This window comes from Dermacentor silvarum, chromosome 1 (assembly GCF_013339745.2).
Source record: "Dermacentor silvarum isolate Dsil-2018 chromosome 1, BIME_Dsil_1.4, whole genome shotgun sequence".
Taxonomy (NCBI): domain Eukaryota; kingdom Metazoa; phylum Arthropoda; class Arachnida; order Ixodida; family Ixodidae; genus Dermacentor; species Dermacentor silvarum.
The window spans coordinates 301,595,031-301,616,814 of record NC_051154.1 but is presented as its reverse complement, the minus strand read 5'-3'; the positions used below and the strand labels follow the sequence as shown (position 1 = coordinate 301,616,814).

Genomic DNA, 21,784 nt, shown 5'->3' with positions numbered 1-21,784 from the left:
AGCACTGCGAAGGCACAGCCGTCTTTTCTAGTTGTCTTCTTGGAGGCGTCTACACAGCTATAGGTGTCCATGACAAGTTCACAAGATAGAGCGTACAAACAAGAAAAGATAGAGCGCACAAACGCTCTATCTTATAATCTTGTTCCACGGTGGCAATGTGGTTCACGCGGTCGGTGACGTGCATTGGAGGGCACTCTCTTGTTCGGCTGTGTCAAGCAATTAAACTTTATTGCTTTGAGTGGCACCCGTGTGTCCGTGTGCCTCCGTTTTTGTCCTCGCCTTTACTAAGCGCTCAACTACTGCTATTTGTAACAAAGAGTCCTGGTATTGCATAGTTATTCAGGGCACAATAGATCTAGCGTCTTGCCGCCTCATTATACGTTGAAAAACCACCATAGAACAAGTAGCACGATAAAAGCTAAGCCCAGCGCACCAAAATAATACCAAATATCATACACAGCGACAGAATGAATAAAGAATGCTCTCATAAATGAAACGCCCTTTTATATACGTTAATAACGCCTGGCAATGCCGCTCTTTATTGTTGTTTGCATTGTTGCTTTGAGAGTTTTCTTTTTTTTGTAATGTCGGGGTATCGTTTCGACTGCTTTGCGATAACATCGTTATGCTGCCATTGAATATTTCTCCTGTAAAATTTTCAGCTAAATTACATCAAATTATATATAAGTAATTCTACCAGCTCCTCAAGAGCCAAAAAGTAGCCAGCGCCTTATTTCTTCGCCAACATCTCCTCCTGTCCTGTCGATAATAAAAATAAACTCCAGCAGTAGTTGCTGCGACCCGTCAAGTTACGGGCCCCCCAACATGGATAAAAATACAAAGCCCCACGAACGTGCATAGCGCTGTAACTTACTGTGGCTTGTTAAAACAATTCACTGCCGCTCAAAATAACGCGTATTTAAGTTTCCTCTGCCTGGTACTCGAAAAACACGCACAGCTGTCCAACGGGTCTATAAATGATAAACTGGTGCGCTACCAGTTAAGCCTGCCATCTTCATTATGTTGCGGAGCACAGGCGCGAAGTCATTAGCGTACCTTTGTACCACACTGGACTCGTTCAGAGAGCGGCCGTATAAAGTGTTGTACAAATGCAAAATGTGTATGATTTCGTGAAGAATATTAACAATCAGTTATAATTTTAGACGCCGATTCCGCTCCCGAAGAAGACTTCGGCTACGAACTGCGCTCTGCAAACTTCCATTAGCGGCGTCACAGACTTCCAGATCCATACACATTTACAACCCATTATTTTACACGACGCGGGTTCATCGGGAAGAAATGAAGGCTTATCTTGTCCTTGACGGCGAGATTGGTGCACTGAGGCATGCAACATATTGCGTTTCTTTTAAATTTATATTCGATGACGTGTAGAATAGGTATCATGGGACAGCAATACCTTCAAAAGAGCCGAAAACGAGCTCGATGCCGCGGAGCCACTGTGCCGATGATCCCTGAAGCGTTTCGCTCCGCGGCACCACCGTCTATATGCACATTGAGAATCACACAGGCAGACCTAGCTCTTGCACAGCATGTTGGAATGTAGCACTTCAAGGAAGCGGAAGTTTACCAAATACTTTTTTTTCTCCTTAATTTTGGGATACTTTTGATAAGCAGAAAGGGGTGGGGGGAACGGAGCGCTGTAAAAGTTTAAATTCGCGCTGTGAAGTATTGTGAAAGACCTCGTAGTGATATAGCGGAAATAAAATGATTCAGCTTAATGTTATCGCTAGTAATCATTGATTGTAGGCACAATAAAGGAGAACAAGAAGTTACATTCATCTGCATTAGGGCCTCGCCCTTTTTTTTTATCTTGATGCGCATGCGCTACGTCCTGCACATGCCTTCCTTGCGGTATCTCTGAAGCATGATGACTACCCGCCGTGGTTGCTCAGTGGCTATGGTGTTGGGCTGCTGAGCACGAGGTCGCGGGATCGAATCCCGGCCACGGCGGCCTGCGTTTCGATGGGGGCGAAATGCGAAAACACCCGTGTACTTAGATTTAGGTGCACGTTAAAGAACCCCAGGTGGTCCAAATTTCCGGAGTCCCCCACTACGGCGTGCCTCATAATCAGAACTGGTTTTGGCACGTAAAACCCCATAATTTAATTTAAGCATGATGACTGAGGCAGGCGCAGTCCACCCCCGCATATACGTATATTTATTGTCACTTGGTCATTTTAGAAGAAATAAAAACAAGTTTGTTCAACGACATTTAGAAGATATGAGCAACCTGCAAACATATTCGCTTCTTGAATGCCTGTTTCCAGGCTCATCGATCTTTGGCCACACCTGGGCCTTGCGACGCGGCCTTAGGAAATAGCTATTTCCTAAGGCCGCGTCGTAGCACGATCGAAAGGAGCTTTTAAAAAGACGCCGCCTTCTGAATTGTTATAAAACGCGTGCTTCCAAATTAACTTAACCGTGCAGTTAATCCGGTTAAGCTGATTACCCATGTTTGCATTTTTCGAATCCGGGATGTTCCTTCAACAGTAAACTACACCGAATGAGTAGTGTCGCCATGAAGCACAGGTAGCTGTCGAGGGGACTCGTCATCTATCCGGGTAAGTTTCCTTGAAACATGGCGAGAAGTATTGTCGAGTGACGATCCCGTCATTTCAGTAAAGAGCATGCCTTTACTGAAATGGGCAGCAAACGTGATTCGGAAAAGTCAATTATAAGTCTCGTATCGATGACAACAACGATCGCACACACAATGATAGCAAAATAGCTATAACTAGAACAAGCTGAAGAGCACGTCCTAAGTTTTACGTATGTAAATCAGTATCAGTTGTCAGTCAAAACCGCACTACTCGGCTGCCCTCAGCAATACGCACGATTACGAAATTCCCGTGTGGAACTTTCTAGCTATTTCTTCTATCATGTACCGAATCATCCGGCAGTACTAAACTGTGTGGGTAAAAACTTTACTTTGAGGAAGTAAATTTGGCGCCCTATTTGCGCTTTTTATATTCCTTTGATGTTGCTGTACTTGTTGTCATAATCATTGTTATTGTTGTTGCTCTCCTGAACATTTGTGGCGTATACCCACATGTACGCAGTGAGGTATTGCCCATGAATCGGGTTGTTTAGCGGAGAATGACGAGATTAATTAATGATTTTTAAGTAGTCACTAACAGGTAAGTATTCTAGGGTGCTGGAAGAAAAGCTAAAATACATCGCTAACTGAGAGCAAACCACTGGCATATTACAAAAGGTAGTTCTTTTGTGCAGAAGATCGGCGCGACTGAGGAAAAAGAAGCCCGGCACTCCACGAGCCTGAACATTTGAATTGAGCTGATTATTTGAATTGCTCAGCAAGGGCACGAGAACTACAGATTCTAGAAATCGTTGAGCGAAGACGTTGTTCTCGTCAAGAAGCCATAGCTGAAATGCAGGCTAGAACACTGGGGTACGCAGCTGTCACAGCCCGTCATACAATGTCCACGGAAGCGTCTCTTTCAATTTCAGTTGCCGATGCTGTCGAAAAGGCAATGGAGAAGGCCATGGAGCGCCTAGCTGGAAACCTTTGTGAGTCCTTGTCACAAATCTTAGCTACCCAGATGGCGCAGATATTCGGCACAACAGCACCTATCAGTATAACTTCGCAAACTACTGAGTGTTCACGACCATCAAATGAAGAGGTAGCTCCTAAACTCATGTCCCAAGATGATCAAATTGCTGTTCCATCTGTTGATGCAAACAAAAATCACAGTAAAAGCATCAATGAGGAGGCACAAAGCTCAGAGGAAATGGACATGGACCCCCGATGGCTAAAACGTTCAAGATCCCCTTTGTCGAAAACAGCCACTACACTTATTCACTCAAAGACCAAAAAATACCTGAAAGAAAACCTTACAAAGAACGATTTCTTAAAAGACAACATTTTAAGCAAGGCAAGTTACTGAGTCAATCCTTTCGCAACCATAGGATTCCTCAAAATTCTTCATTGGAATTGCCGATCCATTCACTCTTCCGTAACAGATTTATTGTATTTGGCATCGAAATTCTCCCCGGATATTATTGCACTACAAGAAACATGGCTTTCAACACATCAACCTTTCATATAAATAACTTCCGATCTTTCCGATTGGACCGTCCTTCGAAAGGCGGCGGCTTAGCCTTCTTCATTAGTAATAGAGTTAGTCTTAAGGTGAAGATTTCATACAAACATATGTCCCCTGAAAGTGAAATTTTTGCCTTAGATATAACCTTACCGGGCTGCCTACCATTCTCTTTAGTAAATGTATACTTTCCTGCGGGTGTGCAAGACACTCGATCTTTGGATTCCGCGTTGACGTCATGGTGCAAGGATAAAATCCTTGTGGGAGATTTCAACTCCCATCACACGTGTTGGGGTTTTCGAACAGACCAATGTGGCAAACGCTTGTGGAATTGGTCAACAGATAATAATATGACTTGTCTCAACACTAGAACTCCTACATTTGTTTGTAATCGATCGCGCTCAGCCTTAGATTTAAGTTTCATAAGTTCACCTCTCACTAGTTCATCTTGGGCAGCCTTGGAATGTGCCACCAACAGTGATCACTGTCCAATAATATTTGAAATTGCTTGCCCGTTAATACCATCGTGCTCTCAGATCCGAGTATTCGTGAACTACAATAAATTTAAAAATGATTTAAAAGCACATTTCGCCCACCATTCTGAAGAGCGCAAAGAATACAAACCTATGAAAATTTGTGCTGTTATCAAACGATCATACAAAGAGGCTGAATTTATTATTGAGTCTGCCAAGAGAGCCTCTCATAGTCCTTGGTGGAATCCAGACTGTACACGAGACTACAGACGAAGAAAAGCAGCTTGGAAGCAACTACTCTATAACCAGTCCCCCCAAAATTGGGCTGATTACAAATTTTACGCCGCTATATTTAAACGCACAGTCACTCAATCAAAAGAAGATTATGATAGGAAACACTTTGATTTCCTTTCAAATCCCCAAAACAAAAAAGCGCTGTTTAGATATATGCGAAATCGCAAAATTCTGCCACCACCAATTAATATTGATTATGTAACTCTATCATCTGATGAAATGACAAAATCCCTAGAACAGATTGCGAAAGGCCTTGAGCGTAGATTCATGTCATCTATGTCACAAAACTTGCAAAAACCAGCCCTAACGTGAGACTTTAATGAAGTTACTTTGCCTGAATTAGCTCAAGTAATTCGAAACTTACTCGTGTCAGCTCCAGGTCCTGATGGAATTACAGTGCACATGATAAAAATTTTATTCGAACTATCTCCTTCTGATCTCCTAAGCATTATAAACTATTCTCTAAACAACGCCTGGATACCATACGATTGGAAACTAGCTAAAGTAATCCCGATACCTAAAAAACAAGGATTAGGTTACTCCATAGAAAGTATCAGACCTATCTCTCTTACTTCTAATATGGGTAAACTCATAGAGAGGGTTCTACATTACAGAATTACTGTCTGGATGTCGGATAATTTAATATTAAATCCCAATCAAATAGGCTTCAGAGCTGACTGCTCTATATGGTGTGCCCATGCTGATTTAGAGAGCCGCATACAACTCGCTAGAAAAAGAAGACAATATGCCGCTTTAGTGACATTAGACATAGCTAAAGCATATGACTCCGTAGAACATACAGTTTTACTGAATGTACTACGGAATCATAATGTCCCAAATTATATAATTGCGTGGTTGGCAGAATTTTTGAGATCAAGAGAATTTTATTGCTTTAAGGATGGCTGCTTTTCGTCTAAGTTGAAACAGACTCGTGGTGTCCCCCAAGGAGCAATCCTATCTCCAATATTATTTAACATATTAATGAGTTCTATTCCACCCAGTCACGACGTGCAAGTTTACGTTTATGCAGACTATATTGCATTCTTCGCCGCCGACAACGACATATATTCTTTATACCAAAAATTGCAGAGATACTTGAGTATGCTTGAGGTATGGCTTCAATCAATTGGCATGTCATTAAACGTAAGTAAAAGCGCAATATTGGTGTTCCCACTTATGCATCCGGTTTCTATATCCATATTTTACAATCAAGAAAAAAATCCGCAGGTTGAGTCTCTTAAATATTTAGGTATCATTTATGACGGAAAACTCAACTGGAGTCCACATATAGAAAACGTGGCATCTAAGGCTCAGCGTGCTTTAGGTTTACTACGCAGACTGAGCAACCGAAAATATGGGCTACGTAGGCAAGCCCTCTTAATGATATACAAAATGTACATGCGTCCAATATTGGAATTCGGCTGTGTATTGTTCTCGGGAAGCCCTGCTTATAAAACTAAGCCTCTGGTTCTATTGGAGCGTGAAGCCCTGCGCCTGTGCCTGGGACTCCCTAGGTTTGTAGCAAACAATGTTCTTTATCAGGAAGCGCGCCTACTAACATTGCCCTGAAGATTCCGCATCTTAACGATACAAACATTTCTCAAATTTTACAGTTCTCCAATTAGACGATCTGAATATGTATTTATAAACGATCTAAACTCCTTTCTTGCTCATTGGCCACGTTTTCACACCCCACAGGTTATTTTTGTACAAAATCAATTAGACAGTTTGAATGTAAAAATTCGAGACGTTATTCCATCATATGATTCAAATTCGAATTTAAAGATTGAATTAGATGAAATTTTCCCACAGAACCCTAAGTTTCATTCAGTCCGGTTATTAAATAATATGTTGCAAGATTACCTTGCACACGTACACACAATTAACATAATAGCCACTGACGCTTCCGTGAATGACGAAAAGGCGGGCGTAGGCATTTTCTCGCTTTCGCTTGGTTGGTCATTCTCCTTCAGACTACCAGATTTCACTCCTGTATTTGAAGCTGAGCTCCTAGCAATGATTCTAGCTTTGCGGAAACTCCCTTTAAATGAATCCAGCGCGTTAATTCTAACAGATTCCCTTTCTGTCTGTACTGCGCTTACAGCTTCAACAAGTTCACCGGCTCTAAGGACGTTTCTAACATTAGTTCCCCCCCAGATGAATCTTATAAAACTATTATGGGTACCAGGACACTGCGGATTACATTTAAATGAAATGGCCGATTCATTAGCGAGAGCATCCCTGAATGGACCGATACTATCGGTCCTTCCAGTGGTGGCAGAAATAACAGCGATCAGATATCGGAAACATGCAATTCGTAGAGATATCATGGAAACAATAACATCATGGACTGAATTTCAGCACCTAAAATTTCCGTGGAAAATTCATTGGTGTCCATCAAGACAATCGGAAGTCATCCTTACAAAATTACGTTGCCGTGTCCCGCCATTAAATTTATATTTACACAGGGCTGGTCTGGCGATATCGCTGCTGTGCCAATTCTGCCTAGAAATAGAAACCGTAGAACACTATTTTTTAATCTGTCGTCAGTATAAATTACACAGAAAAAGACTTCTTGAAATACCGCTTGCTAAATTAGGGTTAAATTTAACATCTCAATCAGTACTCACTTTCGGTGCCTCGGTATTGAGCTTTAGCCACAGGGACGTATTTGATGCCGTTTGTGGTTTCATTCAATCAACAAAACGAATAAAATTTTTAATTCCCACTTTTACAATTCTCTGAGAGATATTTCAGTTTTAATTTATGGCACTAGTATTATAAATTATGCAGTTCAGAAAAATTAATCTGTCTGTTGTTCTGATTACTAAAATGCACATTAACTGTAGTTTCAGAATGCATATCTAAAAGTTCAGATGCTCAATTCTTGGCCAATCACCCGAAGTGGGTACGAGCCATGTGCTGAGGACATCATCATCATCATCATCATCATCACGAGCCGTAGCACGGGCCTCGAGAACGCCGTTCGATCGGCCATCATCAGAGCGGCGGTGGCTCGGAGCGCGGCAGGCAGCCGTCCTCGCACTGCTGGCGCGGCTCCTCCCGAAGCTGGGCCCGGGAACCCGTTCCCTGTCTGCGCCTTGGCGGTAGACAGTGCTGGTCGGCAGCGACTGCATACGGCGGCCCGAGGCCAAGGCTTCTCACCGAGCGTGAACCAACATGGAGAAGGAGGAGCCAGCCAAGAGGGAGGCGGCAACGCGCAAGACCAGGACGACAAAGCGGAAACCACCTGCTGCCGACGATGGCGGCGGTCCTTCTCAAGAGACTCCCACTGCTAAGAGAGCGCGGGGAAGGCCCGCGAAGGACCCGTCTACCCCTGAAACGAAGACCCGGTCAGCGAAGCCGGTAACGCCAAAACCCATCGCCACCACGCCTTCCGGAAAGGCAAGAAAGGCCAACGATGCACCACCACCCGACGCTGACGTGAATCTCCCGTCCACCAGCAAGGGACCAAAGTCGAACAGGGTGAGCCGGAAGACGCGACCGCGGAGCTCGTCCCCGAGCGATGCTCATACTTCCGTGGCCACGCATCCGAAGCGTCGGCACCGCTCGCGGAGTCGCTCCCCCGGCAGCAGCAGCCACCATGCCAAAAGGGGAAGGAGCCGTGGACGATCTCGGCATTCGTCCCGCAGCGGCCATGGTGGACACAAGCGCAAACGCAGCCGCCATGGAAAGTCCACAACCGACTCCGAGAGAAGCCACGGAAGAAAGAAGGGCCGCAGCAGGAGTCGCCGCCACCGCTCCAAAAGCAGCGCCTCAACAGCGAGCATGAGCACCAGGAGTGGCGGGAAACGGCGCCGCCACGCCCGTAGCACCCGTTCGTCGTCGACCCGCAAAGGAAAGCGGGCCAAGTCGAGGAAGGCAGTAAGCAGCTCTTCATCGCATTCTCGTCGGGCCAAGCGGACGAGTGCTGGCAAGCCTAAGAAAACTAGCGAGCGCAAGTAAAAAGACCTCAGTGATCGAGAAAGCAAGTAGACCAGATCCAGCGAAAATCTACACTTGAGCCTCGCCTTGGCTGCCAGCTGAAGATCGAGAAAAGAGGTGGCACCTCGGCTGCAATGGCGAAATCTTCGCCTGCGTGTCACAGCGAAAGCCCGGAATAAATTTCACTGTTAACGCGCTTTGTTGTTGTTCAATTATTGCCCGCAGAAAAGGTTTCCAAGGGCGTAATTTATTGACTAATCAGTTAAAGTTCATAAGGCAGGTGACATGAGTTGTATGAAGTGCGCAGAGGAAGGTAGGAATTATCGAGGGAGGTTTTAATCAGCTTGTCGGCATCTCATCGGGCTAAGTGGTTGAGGGCTGGCAGCGCTGCCAAAAGCGGACTGCATGGGAGACCGGGTACCTGGAGTCGGGAGCACTTAAATGACATGGGCGAATGCTAGCCATAATCTACAAGTGAGCTTTACCTTGACTGTGCCTGTTCAATACTGAGAAAAAAACTAAAGGTCATTCCGCCCTGCGAAGGTGGATAACCAGCGGAGCTGTAAACCTTGTGGTAAGAAAACTTGTGGTAAAAACTTTATTGCATCACTTCATTGTCACTTAGTAATGACGGTCATAATGGCTTTGTGGTCGCTGTGATATACCCTGATCGGCATACTCACAACTGCAGACACAATCTTTGATAATGTGACCCGACTATTACTAACTGAATGAACAAGCGTAGTGTGAGCGCGCACAAACAAACATGAAGAGATCACACTGAAAGACTGCAGACGTCTGTCAAAACGCTGGCAGCAAGCATACGCCGCTGCGGGCGAAGGTACGTGCGGTCTATCGCTTCAACAGGAACTGAGCCGCGAATGCACGGCTCATAAAGGTCAGAGCCGTGTGGAGATAAGAGACGGTGCGGCGAGCGACGAGCGCGGTTGTTGGCAGAAGAAAAGTGCCCCCCCCCCCCCCCCCCCCCGCTTCCTCCGGCGCTGGCTTCCCGCTTCCTTGCTTGCGCGCGGGAGAGATAAGAGACCGTGCGGCCGAGCGACGAGCGCGGTTGTTGGCACAGTAGAAGTGCCCCCCCCCCCCCCCCCCCCCCGCTCCCTCCGGCGCTGGCTTCCCGCTTCCTTGCTTGCGCGTGGGGGATTGAGTGCGTTCGCTCTCCGTGATAGCGTGCGTCCCAGCACGCTTGCGCTGTACGCCGCTGAATGGTCGGTGGACCGGATCGGCGTGGCATCGCAAGCGAAATCTCTCGGAACACGCAACGCGTAAATTCCCTTTTCGGTCCCGACATGTACATCCACATTGAAATCACCGACAACGAGCAGATGGGTAGCGTCATCGCAACTAACCCATGCAGTAGCCATGAACTTTTCGACGTCGCATTCGACAGCGAAGAGACCTTTTGCGGCTCTTCGCCGCATTCTCCGATTCGCGACACGCGTCGTCCTTCTGGCCTGCCGCTTACGGTCGGCCTCTCGGGCACGATTTTCGGTGGTGCACTGTTCGCTGCAGTTTGATGATTGCTTGTAGCCTCTACCTTAGGGGGTATGATCCATTGCATATTTTGCTTGCTTACGGGGGTATAAGCCATTGATGATGCCAGTTTTCGACGTGCGGTTCCGTATGTTGTATGCGTGATTCCGAAGAATGTAAGCACTGTGCGCTTCACTTTGCTGAGTGTTTGCAGCCTCTGTCTCACGGGGCTAGTCATTGCATTTTTTGCTTGCTTACGGGGGTATGAGTGCTTACGGGCGTATGAGCCATTGATGATGATAGGTTTTGTGTGCGGAAACGAAAATTCAATGGTATGCTAGCCCTATACGTACAGCTCCGTTGTAAAACAGCCTCTGCACTACGCTTGGTGGAATTCAGTAACGTTTGTCGTGCTTTCAGAATCTAAATACGGATATTCTGCACTGATAAAACGAGGCTAAAAACTGCATAGTTACCTGGTCAGTGTGTCTTGGTAGAAAAACAAATGAGAGTTCTGTTTGTGAGTCGGGTTGCACCTTCTTTTCCTTCTTTTTTATAGTTAGCTGATACCTGTGATAAGGTCATCTGCCTCCGATTACGGGCGCTTGTTCTTGCTCGAAGTACGCAGTGTTTGAGTACGTAGGGCCCGGGCTTGGGAACGCAGAAGACACCTGCCGCCCGTAGAAATCCTCAAAACCCGGTGAAACGAGAGAAGTGAAAACAACCAGTCAGATCAAGTTGAGTTTCTTCCAACAGGGTTCCAAAATTTAGCGAGCGTTTTATTTTGGCAAAGTCAGTTGTATTAGTGTAAATGCATGACTTGGAAACGAATTGAACCGTTTGTAATGGAACTTAGTGTGCACAGTGTCGGAAAGCAAACTAGCTGCTCTGTGCGCCGGTTGAATACTCCAAAGCTGGAACGAGCGCTGTTTGCAGTTGCTTCTAAATTTTAGGGACCAAGGAATTAACTCACCGCGTTGAATGAGAAAACATCATCTTCGGCCTGTACCGCTAAACTGAAGCTTGCTATGCAAACGATATGTCGCCTCGTGGCATAACACGTGTCATGATCAACTTCAGACCTTCCGAGGTAATTATCATTCCTGCTATCGTGCCTGCAGACAAAAGTACATTAGCGAGAATATTTAAAACGTTAGTAACACTAATGGTGGGGCAGAAAGCTATAAACGATCAAAGCGAAATGAAGCTTAAACGTACTACATCACTATAATTTATGAAAGTACCTGCCTGAACAAAGTACACTCCGCGATTAAAATCCAGCAATATAGCTAAAATAAACAAAAATAAAGCAATAATATACTCGCCAGGACGAGAGAAGTTGTCGCGAGTGAAGTGTTTCGAACGAACTGTTAAAGTATCCGTTCCTTTTTCCTATCGGTAGTTACTTATCCAAGTCGCTGTCCGGTGCGCGTCGTCTGCTTCTTTCTGGAAACGATGAAATCATACATTGCGGTTTTCCCACCGCGATGACACACACAATAGTACAGAACAAGAGTGTTTCGACATCGTCTTTTTTCATTTTCGGCCTTGTGCGCGGCGACATTACGACGATTTGAGTACTACGAGGCATTCAGCGCATGCTGTGATAGGACACCCTCTTCCTCTTCAAGCCTGAACCTTTTGTTGTTGTTCAGCTGTTTGTCGGCGTGGCCACTAGCTGGCAAGCATTTGTTTGGAGTCGCGAATTGGCTGAAGGATTGGAAAACTGGTTCACCACACGCCTTCATACTTCTGCTTTCACTCCTGCATTCTCGAAATACACAGAGGTATCCTCTTCGGAAGTAGCACAGGTCATGTTAAGGTTACCAACTACACCACCTGACCCGGACGGAATAACGAATGCATGTTAAAGATATTGTTCCAAGAAGCTCCGAGTGAGCTTTCCGGAGAAATGCATTGCCGTTCCAGTTAATTTTGTACTTCAATGCATAAAACGACATTTTGTTAAGAAAGTAGCTGGAACGCCAATGCATTTCTCCGCAAAGTTCGGGAATTATTATCTCGAAACTGGTGTCATCCTCAGAATTTGTTCCAAAAGGATACGCCTAGCAAACACCACAGGAAGAATTTGTAAATTGCAAGTGGGCTATAAGGTAATTAGTTAAAACTTCATTAGTGAATTATTGATAATTAGCCGATTATGCATTAAATTTTTTGTGAAAGTACACAGTCCTCTTTTTACACAGCGCTGTAACATGCCTGCAGCTTGTTAAAACAATTTACTGCCGCTCAAAATAACGCGTACTTCAGTTTCCTCTGCATGCTACTCAAAAACCACGCCCTGTTGTCTAAAGAGTCTATAAATGATAAACTGGTGCGCTACCGGTTAAGCCTGCCATTTTCATTAGGTTGTGGAGCACAGGCATGAAGTCATTAGCGTATCTTTGTGTTGTACAGTGTTGTACAAATGCAAAATGTGTATGATTTCGTGAACACTATTAACAATAAATTATAATTTTGGACTTCGATTCCGCTACCGAAAAAGACTTCGGTGACGAACTGCGCTCTGCAAACTTCCATTGGCGGCGTCACAGACTTCCAGATCCATGCACATTTACGACCCATTCTTTTACACGACGCGCGTTCATCGGGAACAAATTAAGGCTTATCTTGTCCTTGACGGCGCGATTGGTGCACTGAGGCATGCAACATATCTCGTTGCTTTTAAATTTATGTTCGATGGCGTGTATATACTAGATATCATGAGACAGCAATACCTTCAAAAGAGACGAAAACGAGCTCGATGCCGCGGAGCCACTGTGCCGATGATCACTGAAGCGTTTCGCTCCGTGGCACCACCGTCTATGCACATTGCGAATTACACAGGCAGACCTAGCTCTTGCACAGCATGTTGGAATGTAGCACTTCAAGGCCGTGGATGCGGAACTTTACCAAATACTTTTTGTTCTCCTTAATTTTGGGGACTTTTGATAAGCAGGGGGGGGGGGGGGAAGCAGAGCGCTGTCAAAGGTTAAATTCGCGCTTTCAAGTATTGTGAAAAACCTCGTAGGGATATAACGGAAATGAAATGATTCAGCTTAAAGTTATCGGTAGTAATGATTGATTGTCGGTACAATAAAAGAGAACAAGAAGTTACATTGATCTGCATTAGGGCCTCGCCCTTTTTTACGCACAATTACGAAATTCCCGAGTGTAACTTTCTAGCTATTTCTTCTATCATGTACCGAATCATCCGGCAATACTAAACTTTGTGGGCAAAAACATACTTTGAGGAAGTAAATTCGGCGCACTGTTTGCGCTTTTTGTATTTCTTGATGTTGCTGTACTTGTTGTTGTCATAAGCGTTGTTATTGTTGCTGCTGTCCTGAGTATTTGTGGCGTATACCCACATGTACGCAGGGAGGTATTGGCCATGAATCGGGTTGTTTAGCGGAGAATGACGAGATTAATTAATGAATTTGAAGTTGTCACTAACAGGTAAGTATTCTAGGGTGCTGGAAGAAACGCTAAAATACATCGCTAACTGAGAGCCAACCACTGGCATATTACAAAAGGTAGTTCTTTTGTGCGGAAGATCGGCGCGACCGAGGAAAAAGAAGCCCAGCACTCCACGAGCCGTTGCACGGACCTCGAGAACGCCGCTCGATCGGCCATCATCAGAGCGGCGGTGGCTCGGAGCGCGGCAGGCAGCCGTCTTCGCACTGCTGGCGCGGCTCCTCCCGAAGCTGGGCCCGGGACCCCGTTCCCTGTCTGCGCCTTGGCGGTAGACAGTGCTGGTCGGCAGCGACTGCATACGGCGGCCCGAGGCCAAGGCTTCTCACCGAGCGTGAACCAACATGGAGAAGGAGGAGCCAGCCAAGAGGGAGGCGGCAACGCGCAAGACCAGGACGACAAAACGAAAACCACCTGCTGCCGACGATGGCGGCGGTCCTTCTCAAGAGACTCCCACTGCTAAGAGAGCGCGGGGAAGGCCCGCGAAGGACCCGTCTACCCCTGAAACGAAGACCCGGTCAGCGAAGCCGGCAACGCCAAAACCCATCGCCACCACGTCTTCCGGAAAGGCAAGAAAGGCCGACGATGCACCACCACCCGACGCTGACGTGAATCTCCCGTCCACCAGCAAGGGACCAAAGTCGAACAGGGTGAGCCGGAAGACGCGACCGCGGAGCTCGTCCCCGAGCGATGCTCATACTTCCGTGGCCACGCATCCGAAGCGTCGGCACCGCTCGCGGAGTCGCTCCCCCGGCAGCAGCAGCCACCATGCCAAAAGGGGAAGGAGCCGTGGACGATCTCGGCATTCGTCCCGCAGCGGCCATGGTGGACACAAGCGCAAACGCAGCCGCCATGGAAAGTCCACTATCGACTCTGAGAGCAGCCATGGAAGAAAGAGGGGCCGCAGCAGGAGTCGCCGCCACCACCGCTCCAAAAGCAGCACCTCAACAGCGAGCATGAGCACCAGGAGTGGCGGGAAACGGCGCCGCCACGCCCGTAGCACCCGTTCGTCGTCGACCCGCAAAGGAAAGCGGGCCAAGTCGAGGAAGGCGGTAAGCAGCTCTTCATCGCATTCTCGTCGGGCCAAGCGGACGAGTGCTGGCAAGCCTAAGAAAACTAGCAAGCGCAAGTAAAAAGACCTCAGTGATCGAGAAAGCAAGTAGACCAGATCCAGCGAAAATCTGCACTTGAGCCTCGCCTTGGCTGCCAGCTGAAGATCGAGAAAAGAGGTGGCACCTCGGCTGCAATGGCGAAATCTTCGCCTGCGTGTCACAGCGAAAGCCCGGAATAAATTTCACTGTTAACGCGCTTTGTTGTTGTTCAATTATTGCCCGCAGAAAAGGTTTCCAAGGGCGTAATTTATTGACTAATCAGTTAAAGTTCATAAGGCAGGTGACATGAGTTGTATGAAGTGCGCAGAGGAAGGTAGGAATTATCGAGGGAGGTTTTAATCAGCTTGTCGGCATCTCGTCGGGCTAAGTGGTTGAGGGCTGGCAGCGCTGCCAAAAGCGGACTGCATGGGAGACCTGGTACCTGAAGTCGGGAGCACCTAAATTACATGGGCCAATGCTAGCCATAATCTACAAGTGAGCTTTACCTTGACTGTGCCTGTTCAATACTGAGAAAAAATTCCCTTTTCGGTCCCGACATGTACATCCACATTGAAATCACCGACAACGAGCAGATGGGTAGCGTCATCGCAACTAACCCATGCAGTAGCCATGAACTTTTCGACGTCGCATTTCGACAGCGAAGAGACTTTTTGCGGCTCTTCGCCGCATTCTCCGATTCGCGACACGCGTCGTCCTTCTGGCCTGCCGCTTACGGTCGGCCTCTCGGGCACGATTTTCGGTGGTGCACTGTTCGCTGCAGTTTGATGAGTGCTTGTAGCCTCTACCTTAGGGGGTATGATCCATTGCATATTTTGCTTGCTTACGGGGGTATAAGCCATTGATGATGCCAGTTTTCGACGTGCGGTTCCGTATGTTGTATGCGTGATTCCGAAGAATGTAAGCACTGTTCGCTTCACTTTGCTGAGTGTTTGCAGCCTCTGTCTCACGGGGCTAGTCATTGCATTTTTTGCTTGCTTACGGGGGTATGAGTGCTTACGGGCGTATGAGCCATTGATGATGATAGGTTTTGTGTGCGGAAACGAAAATTCAATGGTATGCTAGCCCTATACGTACAGCTCCGTTGTAAAACAGCCTCTGCACTACGCTTGGTGGAATTCAGTAACGTTTGTCGTGCTTTCAGAATCTAAATACGGATATTCTGCACTGATAAAACGAGGCTAAAAACTGCATAGTTACCTGGTCAGTGTGTCTTGGTAGAAAAACAAATGAGAGTTCTGTTTGTGAGTCGGGTTGCACCTTCTTTTCCTTCTTTTTTATAGTTAGCTGATACCTGTGATAAGGTCATCTGCCTCCGATTACGGGCGCTTGTTCTTGCTCGAAGTACGCAGTGTTTGAGTACGTAGGGCCCGGGCTTGGGAACGCAGAAGACACCTGCCGCCCGTAGAAATCCTCAAAACCCGGTGAAACGAGAGAAGTGAAAACAACCAGTCAGATCAAGTTGAGTTTCTTCCAACAGGGTTCCAAAATTTAGCGAGCGTTTTATTTTGGCAAAGTCAGTTGTATTAGTGTAAATGCATGACTTGGAAACGAATTGAACCGTTTGTAATGGAACTTAGTGTGCACAGTGTCGGAAAGCAAACTAGCTGCTCTGTGCGCCGGTTGAATACTCCAAAGCTGGAACGAGCGCTGTTTGCAGTTGCTTCTAAATTTTAGGGACCAAGGAATTAACTCACCGCGTTGAATGAGAAAACATCATCTTCGGCCTGTACCGCTAAACTGAAGCTTGCTATGCAAACGATATGTCGCCTCGTGGCATAACACGTGTCATGATCAACTTCAGACCTTCCGAGGTAATTATCATTCCTGCTATCGTGCCTGCAGACAAAAGTACATTAGCGAGAATATTTAAAACGTTAGTAACACTAATGGTGGGGCAGAAAGCTATAAACAATCAAAGCGAAATGAAGCTTAAACGTACTACATCACTATAATTTATGAAAGTACCTGCCTGAACAAAGTACACTCCGCGATTAAAATCCAGCAATATAGCTAAAATAAACAAAAATAAAGCAATAATATACTCGCCAGGACGAGAGAAGTTGTCGCGAGTGAAGTGTTTCGAACGAACTGTTAAAGTATCCGTTCCTTTTTCCTATCGGTAGTTACTTATCCAAGTCGCTGTCCGATGCGCGTCGTCTGCTTCTTTCTGGAAACGATGAAATCATACATTGCGGTTTTCCCACCGCGATGACACACACAATAGTACAGAACAAGAGTGTTTCGACATCGTCTTTTTTCATTTTCGGCCTTGTGCGCGGCGACATTACGACGATTTGAGTACTACGAGGCATTCAGCGCATGCTGTGATAGGACACCCTCTTCCTCTTCAAGCCTGAACCTTTTGTTGTTGTTCAGCTGTTTGTCGGCGTGGCCACTAGGTGGCAAGCATTTGTTTGAAGTCGCGAATTGGCTGAAGGATTGGAAAACTGGTTCACCACACGCCTTCATACTTCTGCTTTCACTCCTGCATTCTCGAAATACACAGAGGTATCCTCTTCGGAAGTAGCACAGGTCATGTTAAGGTTACCAACTACACCACCTGACCAGGACGGAATAACGAATGCATGTTAAAGATATTGTTCCAAGAAGCTCCGAGTGAGGTTTCCGGAGAAATGCATTGCCGTTCCAGTTAATTTTGTACTTCAATGCATAAAACGACATTTTGTTAAGAAAGTAGCTGGAACGCCAATGCATTTCTCCGCAAAGTTCGGGAATTATTATCTCGAAACTGGTGTCATCCTCAGAATTTGTTCCAAAAGGATACGCCTAGCAAACACCACAGGAAGAATTTGTAAATTGCAAGTGGGCTATAAGGTAATTAGTTAAAACTTCATTAGTGAATTATTGATAATTAGCCGATTATGCATTAAATTTTTTGTGAAAGTACACAGTCCTCTTTTTACACAGCGCTGTAACATGCCTGCAGCTTGTTAAAACAATTTACTGCCGCTCAAAATAACGCGTACTTCAGTTTCCTCTGCATTCTACTCAAAAACCACGCCCTGTTGTCTAAAGAGTCTATAAATGATAAACTGGTGTGCTACCGGTTAAGCCTGCCATTTTCATTAGGTTGTGGAGCACAGGCATGAAGTCATTAGCGTATCTTTGTGTTGTACAGTGTTGTACAAATGCAAAATGTGTATGATTTCGTGAACACTATTAACAATAAATTATAATTTTGGACTTCGATTCCGCTACCGAAAAAGACTTCGGTGACGAACTGCGCTCTGCAAACTTCCATTGGCGGCGTCACAGACTTCCAGATCCATGCACATTTACGACCCATTCTTTTACACGACGCGCGTTCATCGGGAACAAATTAAGGCTTATCTTTTCCTTGACGGCGCGATTGGTGCACTGAGGCATGCAACATATCTCGTTTCTTTTAAATTAATGTTTGATGGCGTGTACACTAGATATCATGAGACAGCAATACCTTCAAAAGAGACGAAAACGAGCTCGATGCCGCGGAGCCACTGTGCCGATGATCCCTGAAGCGTTTCGCTCCGTGGCACCACCGTCTATGCACATTGCGAATTACACAGGCAGACCTAGCTCTCGCACAGCATGTTGGAATGTAGCACTTCAAGGCCGTGGATGCGGAACTTTACCAAATACTTTTTGTTCTCCTTAATTTTGGGGACTTTTGATAAGCAGGGGGGGGGGAAAGCAGAGCGCTGTCAAAGGTTAAATTCGCGCTTTCAAGTATTGTGAAAAACCTCGTAGGGATATAACGGAAATGAAATGATTCAGCTTAAAATTATTGGTAGTAATGATTGATTGTCGGTACAATAAAAGAGAACAAGAAGTTACATTGATCTGCATTAGGGCCTCGCCCTTTTTTACGCACAATTACGAAATTCCCGAGTGTAACTTTCTAGCTATTTCTTCTATTATGTACCGAATCATCCGGCAATACTAAACTTTGTGGGCAAAAACATACTTTGAGGAAGTAAATTCGGCGCACTGTTTGCGCTTTTTGTATTTCTTGATGTTGCTGTACTTGTTGTTGTCATAAGCGTTGTTATTGTTGCTGCTGTCCTGAGTATTTGTGGCGTATACCCACATGTACGCAGGGAGGTATTGGCCATGAATCGGGTTGTTTAGCGGAGAATGACGAGATTAATTAATGAATTTGAAGTTGTCACTAACAGGTAAGTATTCTAGGGTGCTGGAAGAAACGCTAAAATACATCGCTAACTGAGAGCCAACCACTGGCATATTACAAAAGGTAGTTCTTTTGTGCGGAAGATCGGCGCGACCGAGGAAAAAGAAGCCCAGCACTCCACGAGCCGTTGCACGGACCTCGAGAACGCCGCTCGATCGGCCATCATCAGAGCGGCGGTGGCTCGGAGCGCGGCAGGCAGCCGTCTTCGCACTGCTGGCGCGGCTCCTCCCGAAGCTCGGCCCGGGACCCCGTTCCCTGTCTGCGCCTTGGCGGTAGACAGTGCTGGTCGGCAGCGACTGCATACGGCGGCCCGAGGCCAAGGCTTCTCACCGAGCGTGAACCAACATGGAGAAGGAGGAGCCAGCCAAGAGGGAGGCGGCAACGCGCAAGACCAGGACGACAAAACGAAAACCACCTGCTGCCGACGATGGCGGCGGTCCTTCTCAAGAGACTCCCACTGCTAAGAGAGCGCGGGGAAGGCCCGCGAAGGACCCGTCTACCCCTGAAACGAAGACCCGGTCAGCGAAGCCGGCAACGCCAAAACCCATCGCCACCACGTCTTCCGGAAAGGCAAGAAAGGCCGACGATGCACCACCACCCGACGCTGACGTGAATCTCCCGTCCACCAGCAAGGGACCAAAGTCGAACAGGGTGAGCCGGAAGACGCGACCGCGGAGCTCGTCCCCGAGCGATGCTCATACTTCCGTGGCCACGCATCCGAAGCGTCGGCACCGCTCGCGGAGTCGCTCCCCCGGCAGCAGCAGCCACCATGCCAAAAGGGGAAGGAGCCGTGGACGATCTCGGCATTCGTCCCGCAGCGGCCATGGTGGACACAAGCGCAAACGCAGCCGCCATGGAAAGTCCACTATCGACTCTGAGAGCAGCCATGGAAGAAAGAGGGGCCGCAGCTGGAGTCGCCGCCACCACCGCTCCAAAAGCAGCACGTCAACAGCGAGCATGAGCACCAGGAGTGGCGGGAAACGGCGCCGCCACGCCCGTAGCACCCGTTCGTCGTCGACCCGCAAAGGAAAGCGGGCCAAGTCGAGGAAGGCAGTAAGCAGCTCTTCATCGCATTCTCGTCGGGCCAAGCGGACGAGTGCTGGCAAGCCTAAGAAAACTAGCAAGCGCAAGTAAAAAGACCTCAGTGATCGAGAAAGCAAGTAGACCAGATCCAGCGAAAATCTGCACTTGAGCCTCGCCTTGGCTGCCAGCTGAAGATCGAGAAAAGAGGTGGCACCTCGGCTGCAATGGCGAAATCTTCGCCTGCGTGTCACAGCGAAAGCCCGGAATAAATTTCACTGTTAACGCGCTTTGTTGTTGTTCAATTATTGCCCGCAGAAAAGGTTTCCAAGGGCGTAATTTATTGACTTATCAGTTAAAGTTCATAAGGCAGGTGACATGAGTTGTATGAAGTGCGCAGAGGAAGGTAGGAATTATCGAGGGAGGTTTTAATCAGCTTGTCAGCATCTCGTCGGGCTAAGTGGTTGAGGGCTGGCAGCGCTGCCAAAAGCGGACTGCATGGGAGACCTGGTACCTGAAGTCGGGAGCACCTAAATTACATGGGCCAATGCTAGCCATAATCTACAAGTGAGCTTTACCTTGACTGTGCCTGTTCAATACTGAGAAAAAATTCCCTTTTCGGTCCCGACATGTACATCCACATTGAAATCACCGACAACGAGCAGATGGGTAGCGTCATCGCAACTAACCCATGCAGTAGCCATGAACTTTTCGACGTCGCATTTCGACAGCGAAGAGACTTTTTGCGGCTCTTCGCCGCATTCTCCGATTCGCGACACGCGTCGTCCTTCTGGCGTGCCGCTTACGGTCGGCCTCTCGGGCACGATTTTCGGTGGTGCACTGTTCGCTGCAGTTTGATGAGTGCTTGTAGCCTCTACCTTAGGGGGTATGATCCATTGCATATTTTGCTTGCTTACGGGGGTATAAGCCATTGATGATGACAGTTTTCGACGTGCGGTTCCGTATGTTGTATGCGTGATTCCGAAGAATGTAAGCACTGTTCGCTTCACTTTGCTGAGTGTTTGCAGCCTCTGTCTCACGGGGCTAGTCATTGCATTTTTTGCTTGCTTACGGGGGTATGAGTGCTTACGGGCGTATGAGCCATTGATGATGATAGGTTTTGTGTGCGGAAACGAAAATTCAATGGTATGCTAGCCCTATACGTACAGCTCCGTTGTAAAACAGCCTCTGCACTACGCTTGGTGGAATTCAGTAACGTTTGTCGTGCTTTCAGAATCTAAATACGGATATTCTGCACTGATAAAACGAGGCTAAAAACTGCATAGTTACCTGGTCAGTGTGTCTTGGTAGAAAAACAAATGAGAGTTCTGTTTGTGAGTCGGGTTGCACCTTCTTTTCCTTCTTTTTTATAGTTAGCTGATACCTGTGATAAGGTCATCTGCCTCCGATTACGGGCGCTTGTTCTTGCTCGAAGTACGCAGTGTTTGAGTACGTAGGGCCCGGGCTTGGGAACGCAGAAGACACCTGCCGCCCGTAGAAATCCTCAAAACCCGGTGAAACGAGAGAAGTGAAAACAACCAGTCAGATCAAGTTGAGTTTCTTTCAACAGGGTTCCAAAATTTAGCGAGGGGTTTCTTTTGACAAAGTCAGTTGTATTAGTGTAAATGCATGGCTTGGAAAAGAATTGAACCGTTTGTCAAGGAATTTAGCTGTGTGCACAGTGTCGGAAAGCAAACTAGCGGCACT

At 47.0% G+C, this 21,784-nt stretch overlaps 3 protein-coding genes across 3 annotated transcripts; all 3 read left to right on the top strand.

Moving 5' to 3' along the window:
• The first annotated feature begins 8,029 nt into the window (after nucleotides 1-8,029).
• On the top strand, nucleotides 8,030-8,815 carry LOC119441943 (splicing factor, arginine/serine-rich 19-like). The gene has a single exon (XM_037706625.1). The coding sequence runs from the start codon at nucleotides 8,030-8,032 to the stop codon at nucleotides 8,813-8,815; it is 786 nt and encodes a 261-aa protein (XP_037562553.1).
• Nucleotides 8,816-14,100: 5,285 nt separating this feature from the next.
• Nucleotides 14,101-14,889, top strand: LOC119441937 (splicing factor, arginine/serine-rich 19-like). The gene has a single exon (XM_037706612.1). It carries the CDS (start codon nucleotides 14,101-14,103, stop codon nucleotides 14,887-14,889), a length of 789 nt encoding a protein of 262 aa, XP_037562540.1.
• A 4,513-nt stretch (nucleotides 14,890-19,402) lies between these two features.
• LOC119441930 (splicing factor, arginine/serine-rich 19-like) lies at nucleotides 19,403-20,191 on the top strand. The gene has a single exon (XM_037706599.1). The coding sequence runs from the start codon at nucleotides 19,403-19,405 to the stop codon at nucleotides 20,189-20,191; it is 789 nt and encodes a 262-aa protein (XP_037562527.1).
• The last annotated feature ends 1,593 nt before the right edge of the window (nucleotides 20,192-21,784 follow it).

Coding starts and splice junctions, on each gene's coding strand:
- LOC119441937 (XM_037706612.1), top strand. CDS start 14,101: ATGGAGAAGGAGGAGCCAGCCAAGAGGGAGGCGGCAACGCGCAAGACC.
- LOC119441930 (XM_037706599.1), top strand. CDS start 19,403: ATGGAGAAGGAGGAGCCAGCCAAGAGGGAGGCGGCAACGCGCAAGACC.
- LOC119441943 (XM_037706625.1), top strand. CDS start 8,030: ATGGAGAAGGAGGAGCCAGCCAAGAGGGAGGCGGCAACGCGCAAGACC.